The sequence below is a fragment of the Gorilla gorilla genome, chromosome 3, assembly GCF_029281585.2.
Source record: "Gorilla gorilla gorilla isolate KB3781 chromosome 3, NHGRI_mGorGor1-v2.1_pri, whole genome shotgun sequence".
In the NCBI taxonomy this organism is placed as follows: Eukaryota; Metazoa; Chordata; class Mammalia; order Primates; family Hominidae; genus Gorilla; species Gorilla gorilla.
The window spans coordinates 109423948-109439899 of NC_073227.2; the positions used below are offsets into that span (position 1 = coordinate 109423948).

At 44.4% G+C, this 15952-nt stretch overlaps 2 protein-coding genes across 4 annotated transcripts in view; one reads left to right on the plus strand and one right to left on the minus strand.

Annotated features, from left to right (window-relative positions):
• FAM13A (family with sequence similarity 13 member A) overlaps nt 1-5203 on the minus strand; it is a 384724-nt gene extending 379521 nt beyond the window's left edge. The window contains exon 1 of one of the 3 annotated variants that reach the window (XM_055384654.2): nt 4819-5203. The gene's annotated coding sequence lies outside the window, so the exon portion shown is untranslated. The remainder of the gene's footprint in view (nt 1-4818) is intronic. The other 2 variants (XM_055384652.2, XM_019025591.4) reach the window with 2 other exon arrangements.
• Nucleotides 5151-8672, plus strand: TIGD2 (tigger transposable element derived 2). Its single transcript, XM_004039118.5, has 2 exons — nt 5151-5660; nt 5844-8672. Exon 2 carries the CDS (start codon nt 6754-6756, stop codon nt 8329-8331), a length of 1578 nt encoding a protein of 525 aa, XP_004039166.1. The 5' UTR covers nt 5151-5660; nt 5844-6753; the 3' UTR covers nt 8332-8672.
• The last annotated feature ends 7280 nt before the right edge of the window (nt 8673-15952 follow it).

Here is a 15952-nt window from a genome sequence, read left to right on the forward strand (position 1 = left end):
GCTCCAGGACTATGTGCGTAGCCCCACCGATATGTCATGGCCTCGTTGTCACAGATTTAATCACCTGGAAATGTCCAAAGAGAGTCCCCTATTCCATTATATAGATGATATTATGCTAACCTCTGATTCTCTTGCAGATTTAGAAGTGGCAGCACCTCTCTTGCAACATTTGGCAGCATGCGGTTGGGCCGTCAATGAATCCCAGATCCCAGGGCCTGGATTGACTGCCAATTCTTAAGAGTTATCCATCTGGTTGGGTAAGACGAAAGCCATATCAGAGGCCATCATAGACAAAATCCAGGCATATCCCTGGCCCACCACTGTAAGGCAGCTGCAGACTTTTATGGGCCTCCTGGGGTACTGGTGGGCATTTGTGCCCCATTTGGCTCAGATGATAAAACTGTTGTACCGGTTGACAAAAAAGGGGGCTACCCGGGATTGGGATAAGGAGGTTGAGACAGCCTTTCTGGCAGCCAAGCAGGCTATTCAGCAGCAAGTGTAGGCCCTAGAAGTGATTAACCAGGGGTGCCCATTTGAACTTGATGTGCATGTGACCACAGATGATTCTGGCTGGGGCCTGTGTCAGCACATGGACTGCTTTAGAATGCCAGGAGGCTTTTGGTTCCAACTTTGGAAGGGAGCTGAGCTCCAGTATTCATTGATAGAGAAGCAGCTAGCAGCTGCATATGCCGCCCTTCAGGCTTATGAGAGTGTGATGGGACGGACTACAGTCATCATGCAGATGACTTACCCAATAGTGGGGTGGATATGTTCATGGGTAATGACTCCCGGGACTGGGATGGCACAGACATCCACTTTAGCAAAGTGGGGTGTCTACTTAGAACAGCGGAGTCCTCTGAGTACAAGCCCCTTATTAGCAGAACTGCAAGAAGTCTTGGGACCTGTGTTCCTGATGCAATATAGGGCTATGGGTCAGCCTGAGGTACCCCTAAACCCTGAGCCATCACTGTTTAAAGAGGGGCACCCCACCCCATCCCCCATGGGGCATGATATATGGATGGACCCAACTGGGGTGCTACTGCTGCCTGGACCACTGTCGTGTGCGGTTCAGCTTAGTACTGACACCATATGGTTTGATACCGGGTGTGGACAAAGTAGTCAGTGGGCCAAACTCAGGACAATGTGAATGGTGATCACCAAAGAAGTGACACCTATGATAATCTGCACTGATAGCTGAGCAGTTTATTAAGGCTTAACCTTGTGGTTAACTACCTGGAAGTTACAGAATTGGCTAGCTGGTCACCAGACCATTTGGGGCGGGGCCATGTGGCAAGACCTATGGGAGAAAGGATGACCTCCTCCAACCAGTTATGGTGACAAATGGTAATTTGTTGTTGTCTGCCTCAATGTCCCTAAAGGTAGGGGAACAAAAACCTGGCCACGGACCCTCCAAGCCACCCATTGCAGATGGATGGCCATCGTAGCCCACTGGAGGGAGGGCTTGGGAATTTAATGTATGGCCTCTGATATGGTTTGGCTGTGTCCCCACCCAAATCTCAACTTGAATTGTATCTCTCAGAATTCCCATGTGTTGTGGGAGGGACCCAAGGAGAGGTAATTGTATCATGGGGGCCAGTCTTTCCTGTGCTATTCTCGTGATAGTGAGTAAGTCTCATGAGATGGGCTTATCAGGGGTTTCTGCTTTTGCTTCTTCCCCATTTTCTCTTGCTGCCACCTATGTAAGAAGTGCCTTTCACCTCCTACCATGATTCTGAGGCTTCACCAGCCATGTGGAACCGTAAGTCCAATTAAACCTCTTTTTCTTCCCAGTCTCGGGTATGTCTTTATCAGCAGCATGAAAACAGACTAATACAGCCTCTGTGATTGACCATTTGTAGGGGAATGGCCAAGGAAGGAATCCTCCTCCAGGGCACATATGTACTGCTGCTGTGGCCTATAGGTCCAGGGTGCTGCCCCATGGACACATTTCTCCACTAAGAGGACTCCCTTGGCCTAGGGGATGGAGTGTAAGGGAAATAGCTGCACTGCAGACAAGAGCTGGTGGAGGCAAACATCTAGTGCTGCATGACACAGTGGGACTGCAGCGCAGGTGCACAATCCTGTGCATTACATAATCACAGTTATGTAACCACATTATGGGTGGGCTCATCAACTGGCTTTGAGCCACTATTGTCTGTGAGTAATATGACTGGACTGCTGACTCTGTAAGAGAGAGCTGGGCCACCTTGCAGGTGGCTGGGAGGGGAGCCAGGAAGCGGCAAGCACACTGGGGAGCTCAGCTACAGGCGTGGGGGTGGCAGGAGCAGTGGAGCCAGCGCTGAGAGAGGCTGCAGCTGGAGCAGGTGGCCAAAACAAAGGCTGACAGAGAGAGAGGGAGAATAAAGCTGTATCTCAACTGCTTATGGTCCCCCAAGTGTCCTTTCAACTACCCGCCACCCGTCCACCAACTCCCCTCAGACCCCAGCTGGGCTTGGAACCTGACAACAACCTACTACTTGGAATTGGAATTTGAAGTTGGGGGGACACTCCAGGCAGATGGTATCAGAATTGAAATGAATTATAGGATACCCAGCTGTGTCCAGTGGAGAACTGCTTGGTGTGTGCTGTGTTGAGCATATAGTACATGAGAAAGAGTAAGGCAACTTTGCCTTAGGCACCCAACATTCTCACTTTTTTTCGTACCTACATTTTTAAGAAATAGGCTTTATTTTTTAGAACGGTTTTAGGTTCTAAAATTCCACAGAAGATAGGGAGATTTCCCACATACTCCCTGCCCCCACACATCCATAACCTCCCTATTATCAATATTGCCCACCAGAGTGGAACATCAGTTACAACTGATGAACCTGCCTTGAAACATTTTTATCACAGAGTCCATAGTTTCCATTAGGGTTCACTCTTGGTGTTGTACATTCCGTGCATCTGAACAAATGTTTAATGACATGTGCCCACCATTACAGTTGTACAGAGAAGTTTCACCACCTTAAGAATCTATTATTGGCCAGGCAGGATGGCACATGCCTGTAATCCCAACACTTTGGAAGGCCAAGGTGGGAGGATGACTTGAGCCCAGGGGTTTGAGATCAGCTCTGGCAACATAGCAAGACCTCATCTCTACAAAAAATACAAAAATTACCTGGGCATGATGGCACGCACCTGTAGCCTACAGTCTCGGCTACTCGGGAGGCTGAGGCAGAAGGACTGCTTGAGCCTAGGTGGTTGAGGCTGCAGTGAGCCCAAGCCATGGTCGTACCACTGCACTCTAGCCTGGGCAACAGAGAGAAGCCCTGTCTCAAAAATACACATATATACACATACATATATTCTTATTATATATATGTGTATATACATATATGTATATACACACGTGTGTATATATATACATATTAACATTCTAAGTCCTCTCCCCCTTGTGCTGTAATATGTCTGCCACAACTAGCCACCCCTTCCCCCAACAAAAGGAGAAAGTTTGCCCAATAAAACTTTTGTGTAAAGACACAATTGCCTTGAGTAAAATCTTAGTAGAAGTCTACTAAATACAATTGCCTTGAGTCAAGCGGTGTTTTGAGAAAATCTAGAAATGTGGGCTGTATCCAGATTTGAACTTACACAAGGTAATAAAAAGGGAACAGCTATAAGACATAAAACAGCAAACTGGAGAATCCAGGAGGAACAGAGAAAAATGCAAATGGTATCTGGAAGAAAATTAAATCCTAGAGATATTGTGGAAAAGAGAGGAAGAGTAAGAGGCAGGATTCCTTTGTATTTAAATATCCTGGGACACGGCTACTCCAGCAGACTTGGGGGAGAGGGGGAAAGGCAGGCGGCTGACATCTGGTTACAGGCTGCCTCATTTCCACATGGGTGGCAGTCGGTAAAGTGCTGTTCTAGCAGTGTTTCACGCTCTTCACAGGTATCAGGGAAAATAAGAATATTTTGTAAAGTTATATAAAACTACCATGAAGTAAGTTATAATCTACCCAAAATAGGCAACCAGGACTTCCAGAAAGGGACTGGCTTGTTGGAAGCCAAATGGAAGGCAGGGAAGAGGGGAGGTCTAAAAGCAGGTATTCTCCAAAAGCCACTTACAACCTCACAACATAACTAGATCAAAGAATTTCTGTCATGCCAGATAGTGGAAGGCTGCTATGTTGAGAAAGGCAATTGAGCAGTTTTGGTGGCGGAGTCAAACAGAAGGCTTAGAATCAACATCTGTTTTCTACAGTATGCTCGCTTTGATTTCCATCTCCAAGTTTCTGAAATTCCAGAAACAGTATATGGCCTTGTCAAAGAAATGACGAATTACTATGTTACTTTGTGTTAACGAAAAGGTTACATTTATGTTCATATGGAAGAGATAATTCACTGAAGAATTTTCAATTTTTCAAACTGACACGCACACACAAGACGGAAAGGAAGGCAGCCTGACCGCGTTTCCCAGGAAACAGGTGGTGCAAGGTGGAGGTGCACCACTCTCTCCTCCAGGAAGGCGATGACCCTTCCGCAGATGTCTCCGTTGGAAACAAATAAAGGGAATATCGGTCAAAGCGCAATTCCCTGATTCCACTTGAGAAGCCCCGGGCGTCGAGGCACGGCAGGAAATTTACCACGACGCCTCCCACTGGCTCAAGGATCTCCCAGGTGCTGTCGATTTTGCAAAGGGTCCGTCTCTACAGCGACTGTGACGAGTTCCGGAGCATCAGCACCGGGGAGCGCTGACCCGACACTCGGCTCTACCGCAGCCCGCCGCGCCTCGGCACCCTGGGCTTGTCCGGTTGGGTGTTGCCGAGCGAACGCCCCAGCTCCTGCCCGGAACCCACGTCCGCCGGCTCCTACCGTGCCTCATGATCCTCGCTCGGGCTAGCACTTTCCACGCACGCTGACTCTGGGCTCCGACACCTGGACCGCCTCCGCAAGGCGGCGCGGCTGCTGTTTGTAAACACGCCCCACGTGCGCTCGCCCTGCCCCATTCGCAGCCCGCTCCCGGCACGCGAGGATCCTCCGCTTTCCCCCCAGCACTGGGGGGGTGAGATTTTAAAATTTCCCCCTAGGGAGAAAAGAGCCTCGTCGGCAGAGCCGGGCCACTGGGAAAAGCGCCAGGACAAGGCGAGCGTGTGCCGCCCCCTGCCGGCCAGGGAGGCACTGGGGCCCCGAAGCGGCCAGGCGGTGAGTGGAACCCACGCGGCGCCTTAGAGACGCACCCCTGCCGGGCCCCGCCCCTCCCGCCCGCTCGCCGGAGTCCCCTCCCCCGGGCCGCGTGCGCTCACTCGCGCAGGCCCCGCCCCCTCGCCGGCACAACGTTCTGCGGGGGCGCGCGCGTGCTCTCTAATCCCCCGCCTTCCGGCTCCGGCGGCGACGCTCGTCCCTCTCCGCTCGTCTCTGGCCGCTGCCGGGCCACCAGTGCCAGCCTGCCTCAGGAGACTCCATTTGCGCTTAGTGTGGTCTGGGCGCCGCGCAGGCGGTCCCAGGGTGATGCCCGGGGCCGGCGGACTGGCGTTCCCTGTGCCAAGCGGCCGCCCGCTGGCTGGCTGGCTGCAGCAGTGACATCCTGGTCGCCGGCGTCCAGGCGGAATCCGGGCTCCCTCCGCGGGAGGAAAGACGTCCCGCGCTCTGAAGCTCGCCCAGCGGGGAGAGGCCCTCGCTAACACGGCTTCTCTCTGACCTCTTAATTTCAGGAGGTAGGCTCTTCAGGTCCCTCTCTCTGTCACCCCAGATTATGCCTGAAAGCATTATTTGTCGTATTTAGCTATCACATTGATAGGAGGCGTTAATTTTCTCAACATAGTTGCAGGATAAATGTGGATAATGCCACAGATCCTGATGTTCAATTGAAAGAAAATGTTTTTGGTATTTTCCTTTAGGTTTCGGATTCTCCGAGTATCTATACAGCCCCCACAGGAACTGCTTCTGTTGGTCCATCGAGGATCGTCTTTCACCAGGATTATTGTAACATCATCTTCACCGAGCCTGCAACCCCATAGTCTCTACCTTGGGTCCTCATTTCCACCGATGCAGTTTTTTTGATGCCTTCTTTAGTAACGTGACATCACATGTCCACTATCCTCCTTTCCAGCTGCCAAATCTAGTAGGTTTAAGTCGCTTTTAAAGTAGAGAGTTTTCTGCCTGTTCCACTTTCACCTTATTTGCACTGTTCACTTCTGTCCGGGTCATCTTCTCTTGCGTATGATTTCCACAAGCACTCACTTGCGCAACCTATAGCAGAGTCCGTGCCTAGAGAGACAGCATTCCATACAATCCACTGCTTGACAAAGACCACATAGTCAGAGGGTGAGTTTTCCCATTGTATTTTCCTGTATGTCAAGTTTGCAAGTCCTCTCTTGACTTAAACTGTTTACTCCCTAGCACATTTCCTAAAATACTTCCACCTGAGATTTAGTGGCTATTCTGGCAAAGAACATTACCCGCAAGGATGGCAAGAATTGAGTATGCAATAGTACTGTTTTAGAAGCCTTACCAGTACAGTTTCTAGCCTCTAGTGTGATTGCACTTCATGAAAGACCCTGAACCCTGAGGAGGAAGAAAGATAGAAGATAAGAGTTAATTGGCGCTAGGCTTTGTTGTAGGAAGTTTGTAAGTTTTAAAATAGCTAGTAGATTCACGTAGACCTTGTCAGGAAATTGGTCACTATCCATCTAGGCCCTAGAAGTGAGAGGAGGAATCTTACGAACTCATTTTCTAGTTGCTTTGTATTAAAATCTTAGTTGTTAATTATCTTGTTCTAGTAATCACCTAAAATATTAGACACTTAAAATGTTGGGGAAACGTAAGCGTGTGGTGTTGACAATTAAGGACAAGCTTGACATTATTAAGAAACTTGAGGAAGGCATCTCTTTCAAAAAACTTTCTGTGGTGTACGGAATTGGTGAATCCACAGTTCGTGATATTAAAAAGAACAAAGAAAGGATTATAAACTATGCAAACAGTTCAGATCCTACCAGTGGAGTATCCAAACGTAAATCTATGAAGTCATCAACATACGAGGAGCTTGATAGAGTTATGATAGAGTGGTTTAACCAACAGAAAACAGATGGGATTCCAGTGTCCGGAACGATTTGTGCAAAACAAGCCAAGTTCTTTTTTGATGCTTTGGGAATGGAAGGTGATTTTAATGCATCGTCAGGCTGGCTAACTCGATTTAAGCAGCGCCATGGTATTCCAAAGGCTGCTGGTAAAGGAACAAAATTAAAAGGAGATGAAACTGCTGCCAGAGAATTTTGTGGTAGCTTTCAGGAATTTGTTGAAAAAGAGAATCTACAACCAGAGCAAATTTATGGTGCTGATCAAACTGGATTGTTCTGGAAATGTCTACCATCAAGGACATTAACTCTTGAAACTGACCAAAGTACTTCTGGGTGTAGGTCAAGCAGAGAGAGAATCATCATTATGTGTTGTGCAAATGCCACAGGTTTACACAAACTTAATCTTTGTGTTGTGGGGAAGGCCAAAAAGCCCCGAGCATTCAAAGGCACTGACCTTTCAAACCTTCCTGTGACATATTACAGTCAAAAAGGTGCATGGATAGAACAGTCTGTTTTCAGACAGTGGTTTGAAAAGTACTTTGTGCCACAGGTACAGAAGCATTTGAAATCCAAGGGACTTTTAGAAAAAGCAGTGCTTCTTTTAGATTTCCCCCCAGCACGTCCAAATGAAGAAATGTTGAGTTCAGATGATGGCAGAATAATTGTGAAGTATTTGCCACCAAATGTCACAAGTCTGATTCAACCAATGAGCCAGGGAGTTCTAGCCACTGTAAAAAGATACTATCGAGCAGGACTTCTCCAGAAATACATGGATGAAGGAATTGACCCAAAAATATTTTGGAAGAACTTGACAGTGTTGGATGCAATTTATGAAGTGTCAAGAGCTTGGAACATGGTAAAATCAAGTACCATAACCAAAGCATGGAAAAAACTTTTCCCTGGCAATGAAGAGAATTCAGGTATGAACATTGATGAAGGAGCCATTTTAGCAGCTAATTTAGCAACAGTTTTACAGAACACAGAAGAATGTGAACATGTTGACATTGAGAATATTGATCAGTGGTTCGATTCTCGGAGCAATGACTCAAGCTGTCAGGTGCTGACTGACAGTGAAAGTGCTGAGGACCAGACCAAGGCTGCTGAGCAAAAGCCTTCCAGTAAGAGTAGAAAAACAGAACTGAATCCAGAGAAGCATATTAGCCATAAAGCGGCACTTGAATGGACTGAAAATTTACTGGATTATCTTGAACAACAAGATGACATGCTTCTGTCTGATAAATTGGTATTAAGGAGGCTTCGGACCATAATAAGAAAAAAACAGAAGATCCAAAATAACAAAAATCATTAATAAGGCTCTTAAGTATTTCAGTGTATCTGCATCTTTGTGACTGTCTATCTGCAGTGAAACTTTGCTTGTTTGAAGTCCTGTGGATTCCAAAGCCAAATACATTTTATAAATGATTTTGGAATTAGATGTCAGTTTGGATTACTTAAATTACAACTCTTTAATGTTGACTCTAGTCATTGGGCATTGACATGTAACTTGTCTTTCTATTGTTTCTAATATCTATTAATTAGATCATAAGGTACCTGAGGCCAGGGATCTTGTGTCTGTTGTGCCTGAATTTGGCGTGTCTAATAAAGGCCCATGCACACTATAGGCACTCAATAAAACTTACATTTTTATGATTTTTCTTTGAAGTTGAACTTTCAAATTGAAATATGTTGGGGGTAAGTTTCCATTTCCACAGCTTTTCCACTGCTGAAAAGAAGAGTTCAGCAAAAATTGCGCTTGAAGTATTTCACTGCGACTGCAGAGAACTGAAGGAAAATAGTCTAAAGCCTTAAATATTGCATTTCTGTACTAGCAGTATTTGGGCAATTAGCAATTCAGATCAACCATCTCTTGAGAATAGTAAAGGAAGACAAGTATGATTTAAATGTCCCAGAAAAAGGATTTGCACTTCATTTTTTTTTTTCCATCTGATAAGAGGGAGTGTTCCTAGTTGTGGAAAGAATCCCATTCCTGTTCCAGGAAAATAGATTTCAGTTCCCAAACCATTGCAGTTAGAAGAGGTAAGCGTTACATTTTATCATCTGTCTTTTGGGTTCTTTATAGATGCCAGTAGTATTTCTCTTTAATAAGCTATTTGACATTTATGTAACATTTGAAAGCTTACAAAGTATGTATGTCATTTGCTTTCATACAGCATTTTTTGTGAAAACCAATACTGAGAATATAAGCATACATCTAATTTATGGAACCAGCAGATGAACAGTAGACTAACATAAAGTAGAACACGAAGAGAGGCAGTAGAGGAGTTCAGCTGCTGTGTGACCATCGGCGAATTACTTAACCCCCCCATCTGTTAAATACAAGTAATACCTGCCTCAGAGTTTTGTGAGGTGTAAACGAGTTGACATATGGATTTTAAATAATAGGGGCTTATAATAGGGCCTGGCACAGAATAACATTGAATGTTAGCTGTTACTGCCATTGTGGATATTGAGTTTCAGTAGTATGCTAAACAGATCCAATGTGTTACTCGAAGTGGGGTTGCTGCATTTGGAAAACCCTTCCAAGGAAGTGAGATAAAAGAGATACAAGTGGCCAGGCATGGTGGCTCATGCCTGTAATCCCAGCACTTTGGGAGGCCAAGGCAGGTGGATCACCTGAGGTCAGGAGTTCAAGACCAGTCTGGCCAACATGGTGAAACCCCGTCTCTACTAAAAATAGAAAAAATTAGCGGGGCGTGGTGGCATGCGCCTGTAATCCCAGCTACTCAGGAGGCTGAGGCAGAAGAATCACTTGAACCCAGGAGGCAGAGGTTGCAGTGAGCTGTGATCACGCCACTGCACTCCAGCCTGAAACTCCGCCTCAGAAAGAAAAGAAAAAAGAAAAAAAGATACAAGTAATTAGTTTCAGCAGAAATGCAATAATGATTTCTTTCATTGAAAACTGAAGGGTTACTCTAATTGAAAAATCACTTACCACCCCCTGGTAGGCTTTGTGATGTATGCAGGCATTTAAGATATCTTAGGTGGAGTTATAACAGGAAATGAGAATGGAATTGTAATTTCTTTGGTCCAGTTCTGTGTTAGCACTTTGCTAATAAACAGATGTTGGCTTTGTTCATAGAAGAAAATCTTAATATTGGCATAATAATAAAATACCTTTACAGTGGATAAGATAGCAATAAGCAAGACACCTGGAATATTTTATCTAACTAAAGTAATACGGGATAAGTAGAAAAAGCAAAAGAAATGTCATGGGAGACAGTGGTTATAGTAATTAGGCCCAGCTATATATAGGGAGCTTGTCATTTGGTTTGAGGGGAATTTAGAGCCCACATCTGATTATTTTTCTTTCATGAGGATTATCATCAGTGTCTTCAGCTGAGCCTCTGGATTCTAGAATAGCTTTTTCAGAAGACCTCTCAGAATATACTTTCTTTGGATAATTCATACATCATTATTAAAACACTTTCCTCAGTTTACACAGTTTCACCTACCTGATAGCCTTGAGGGAATACAACCCTGCAAGATAAGTCCTGAGGCTATTTGGCTTCCTGGAGACCAAGGATTCTAAAACTTGATAAGGGTAATGACTTACATTTGAACACTGCTTTGCATTTTCACATTGCTTTTTGCTAACACAAACTTAAACTTTGTTCAGTCATGACACTGAACTGGTTTAGTCTCATGTTGTATCATTAATCGTAATATAAATTATGCATTCTCATTCTGCATTTCATTGCAATACAAAAATCTTAACCTCCTTGAGATATTGTAATAGTTCCTCTAGAAAGACACGTCATGGTAATCTTGGTTAACACTTGCCCCTTATGTGTACCCTAGTTTGAAAAGCAGACATATGTACTCTCATTTGACTTTGTACACCTTAAAGGAAATACCTACAAATTCTGATTATTGGTTAATAATTCTGACTATTGGTTAATTTTAAAAATGTATATGTTTTTTAGAGGAACCTGAGAGACTAACAGAACTCAGACTAAATGGACAAAGTATTTGGCAACTAAGCATGCTTTTTTCACAAAACTGCAGAGTGTGAATATTTACTATTTCATAATTCAGTCTCAGTAATACAGGGTTTGGTTGGAGAACTGGGCGCTAAATAAATATAGAGTTGGCAGGCCAGGATCAGAAGCTGTAGTCAATTTAAGCAGAATGATAGGGAGGACCCTGCACTCCAAAATTAGATTTATTCAGGAGGGCTGTGTTCACGTATCACCTTAATATTTTCACAAATTGACTTTTTAAAAAAAATATACACACTATATATGTTAAGCAATGATATCTACAGAATTGCATGTCTCATGTGCCAACTGGGGTCTTTGTCTAATTCAAGTTAAACATAAGAATTCTTATTTTTAAACTTGCCAAACTAAAACTTAAAATCAATTTTGTATACCTCATCTGCACACTTTAGAAACACTAGCCAAGCAGAAGGAGTAGGGTTGTTGAAGGTTAACAGATGGGAATGCAAACTCCAGCTTCTCCACTCTTTATATAGATAACCTTAGCAGCATTCTGGACCTCTCTGAACCTCAGTTTACCCATATGTGAAAGAGTTGAAAGGTAAGCAGTCACATTCCAGGCATTCATAAGCACCGGCTATTAAGCAATCCTACAGCTGTACATTGAGAACCCCTGGTCTTCAGGCTTACCCTGGAGAATTCATCACAGCTCTTCTCTCACAGAGACTGTGCAGACCCCCAGGAAACCCAGGCACCTCTATTGAGGTCCAGGGCACTGACCCATCTCTGGGAATGCTGGCTGGGGTGTATGCATAGGTGGGCAGGCAGCATTGAGTTCCCCGGACCCTGAGGACTGTAGCTGTCAGTCACTACAGGGGCCCATCTGTAAAAAAGTTGAGTTACAGAAAAACTTGTAACTTCTAGTTTCTTCTAAGACCAACAAAAATGATACCTAATCCCTGCATTTCAGAATATCTTGATCTTCTGGAACTTACTTACAAAGAAAGTCACCTTTGAGTGTAAAAAAAGATAAACTCAAGGCAGTTTTACTCATCTGTTGAAGCCTTGACCTGAACTCAAGTGATCCTCCTACCTCAGACTCCCACGTAACTGGGACTACAGGAGTATGCCACCACGCCCGGCTAATTTTTTCTTTCTTTCTTTCTTTCTTTTTTTTTTTTTTTGTGAACCAGAGTCTCACTCTGTTGCCCAGGCTGGAGTGCAGTGGCGCGATCTCAGCTCACTGCAACCTCTGCCTCCTGGGTTCAAGTGGTTCTCCTGCCTCAGCCTCCTAAGTAGCTGGGACTACAGGTGCCCGCCACCATGCCTGGCTAATTTTTTGTATATTAGTAGAGATGGGGTCTCACTGTGTTGCCCAGTCTGGTCTCAACTCGGCTCAAACGATCTTTCTGCCCTGGCCTCTCAAAGTGCTGGGATTACAGGCATGAGCCACTGCACCCAGCCCATAATACTGTTCATTCCTTGAACACATACATACTTTTTACTAATTTAGGAGAAAAAATAGGGTAATCCTTACCAAATTACTCAAAATCTTATCTTTAAAGACATGCTGCTTTATTCCTTTTAAATATATAAAGTAGGCCAGGCACGGTGGCTCATGCCTATAATCCCAGCACTTCGGGAGGCCGAGGCGGGTGGATCACGAGGTCAGGAAATCAAGACCATCCTGGCTAACACGTGAAACCCTGTCTCTACTAAAAATACAAAAAATTAGCCAGGCGTGGTGGCGGACGCCTGTAGTCCCAGCTACTCGGGAGGCTGAGGCAGGAGAATCGCTTGAACCCGGGAGGCAGAGGTTGCAGTGAGCCGAGACCGTGCCACTGCACTCCAGCCTGGGTGACAGAGCAAGACTCCGTCTCAAAAAAAAAATATAGTATATATGTAAATATGTAGTATATATGTAAATATATATGTAGTATATATGTAAATATATATGTAGTATATATGTAAATATATATATATAAATTGAAGAGCTAACAAAATGTAGTCAAATAGTGGTTTTACTGGCCATACTTCTAATGATTTGTATGTAAATTAATTCTGGTAAGAAGTTTTTAGATTGTTCAAGAACAGTTGTTTTTCCTGTTTATTTATATTATCCACAATGGGTTTTTGTTTATCTGTATTTTATTCATAGTTCCTTGGTTTGAACCTGGTGTCCTTTTCCTGTTCCAGGCATCCATCCAGGATACTACATTATGTTTAGTCATTGTGTGTTCTTAGGCTCCTCTTGGCTGTACTAGTTTCTTAGAATTTCCTCGTTTTTGATTGTCTGGACATGATGACCTTGACAGTTTTGAGGAGAAGTGGTCAGGTATTTTGTAGAATGTCCCTCATATGATAAAAATTTTTTTAGTTCTTTATGCATTTCTTGCCCCCACTAACGCAAAATAGACTGTGAAAGTGCCATTATTAAAGATACATTAAAGTATGAGAGAAAGATAAATTCTTATAAGAATCTGGGAAGGCTTTTCATCACAAGTAATGTTGTCCATGAAGTAATTAGTTGTGTTTGTGGTAGGATAGGGGTGTCACGTGAAAATCAAGAGTGCAGGTCATGTTCTAGTAACAGACTAATAGAATTGCAATGTGATGCGAGTAAGGTGCAATTAGAAGTAACAGTGTAAAGTTTGGCAGGGGCCTGAGAGCTTTTTTCTCTCCTGACACCAAATAAATGGTATCTTTTCCAACAACACTTCTCTAACTCTCTGACATCAACTATGTGTCCTACAATTCTGACACTAACTACCCAGAATTAGCATCAGATTCCACAGATTCAAGGGCTCAGTCCCACAAGATTGCCCTCATTTCTGATGCCAGTTGCAAGTATTAGGCACCCAGATTAGTCAGGCGTTCTCCCAATACTTCCTCAGACTTGATAATTTACTAGAATGACTCATAGAACCCAGGAAAATGCTACACTTACTAGTAGTTTATTCTAAAGGATACAAATGAACAAGTGATACATACGGGGAGGTCTAGAAGGGTCCTGAGTGCAGGCTTTATCCCTTTGGAGTTGGGATGTACCATCCTTCTAGTACGTGGATGTGTTCACCAACTCAGAAGCTCCCTAAACCCCAGAGGCATTATCGATGGCCAAGCTTTTCTTTTGTCCCATATCGATGCCAGGGGTGGTGTGGCTGGCTGCCCTGGGTCCATCATGTTCCTCAGTGGGACCCCTATGGCCAAGGGATTTAGAGTCAGAAGACTTACAGCCAATTCAATGTTTTAGGCCAAATGGGAATGGAGGTGGGCAGACGCTCAGAAAACTCCTTTAATTAAGCAACATAAGAGACCAAAACCAAAAGCCAAAAAACCCGGTTACAAAATTGACTTGTTTATATCGATAGTGCCTCTGGCATATGTTGACCATAAAAGGAATATGAACTAAAAAAATAAAATCCTAAGCCTCCCGACAGACTGAATGGACCCGCTCTTGGCCAAACGGGATCCCCAAAACCCTGAAAATCTATCAGGGTATGGCAGGAAGTGGGCATTGGACACACCTCATTGTGCCCACCCCCCCCTTTGGAATGTAGGCACAAGTGACCACCACTAACATTAAAATAGAGATTATAAGACCGACAAAACCGACTCTTGTAACAACAAAATACCAGATTATAAACAGGACCTAAGACCATGCAGGCAAGGGTTAAGTGATACATGCCTACACTTAAAGAGTAAGCTGGCCGGGTGCGGTGGCTCACGCCTGTAATCCCAGCACTTTGGGAGGCCAAGGGAGGTGGATCACGAGGTCAGGAGATCGAGATCATCTTGGCTAACACAGTGAAACCCCGTCTCTACCAAAAAAAATACAAAAAGCCGGGTGTGGTGGCGGGCGACTGTAGTCCCAGCTACTCTGGAGGCTGAGGCAGGAGAATGGCATGAACCCAGGAGGCGGAGCTTGCAGTGACCCGAGATCGCGCCACTGCACTCCAGCCTGGGTGACAGAGCAAGGCTCCGTCTCAAAAAAAAAAAAAAAAAAAAAAAAAGAGTAAGCTGTGTTCTAGCTGCTACAAGGGTTTTCTTTTTCCCTAACGGTCAGACAAGCACTGGCCTCAAACTCACTGGCCCCCAGCCCCTGTTCCATCAGCCATAACTACAGATTTAATTAACACGAGACTGACTTTAATAATTTTCACCTGATAGAAGACCACGGACTATGGGCTAGTTCTAGCTGGTTTACAGAAATTGCACACTTGCATGCCTTTCTGCCCCGAAAAGACCTTTTAATGTATAGGACCTAATTGTAATACGTTTAAATATTAAGTCTCCACCCCAAAATAACATGGGTCATATGTTACATGCATATTTGTTGAATGCACATGGGTCAGGACGACCTTCATGAATATTCCTAGCCTCTCCTGCAACCTGTTAAATATGTAAGTTCAGCCAACATGTTGTCATATTCCCACAGGACCTCCAAGCACAATTGATAGTGGAGAATGTGCACTATAATTAAGACTGAGTGGTATGTGTACATCCTAGATAATTCTGGAAACAAATCCTCAGCCCTATGAGACATGCACAAGCAAATTAATGCTATGTCTTATCCCACAATGTCCTAAGTCAATGGCTCTCCTCATGGTTTGGATCAGGCCCCTCTTGGTGAAAAAAAGTTGCTCATAATTTTAGCCATGATTATAGGGCTAGGTTTATTCTGCTGCTGTAGACTCTATTGCAGTTACACACTCACCATGATGCTCTAGCAGATCTCTTCCTTAAGCCCATGGACTCACAAATATTTTCCACTCCAAGTGGTGAGGTTCCATTCCACTGCACTTTAACTGCACCCCGTTTCAGCAGGAAGTACCTAGATGGAGCACATCACCCCCTTTCCATAGAAATGAAATGGAACTGGACAGTGGGGAGTTGTAACCAAGAGTGTCAGCTTTAAAATGTATTTTAAAGCCCTTCCCACTAGCCTTAAAGTGTATTTAAAAGGTTTTT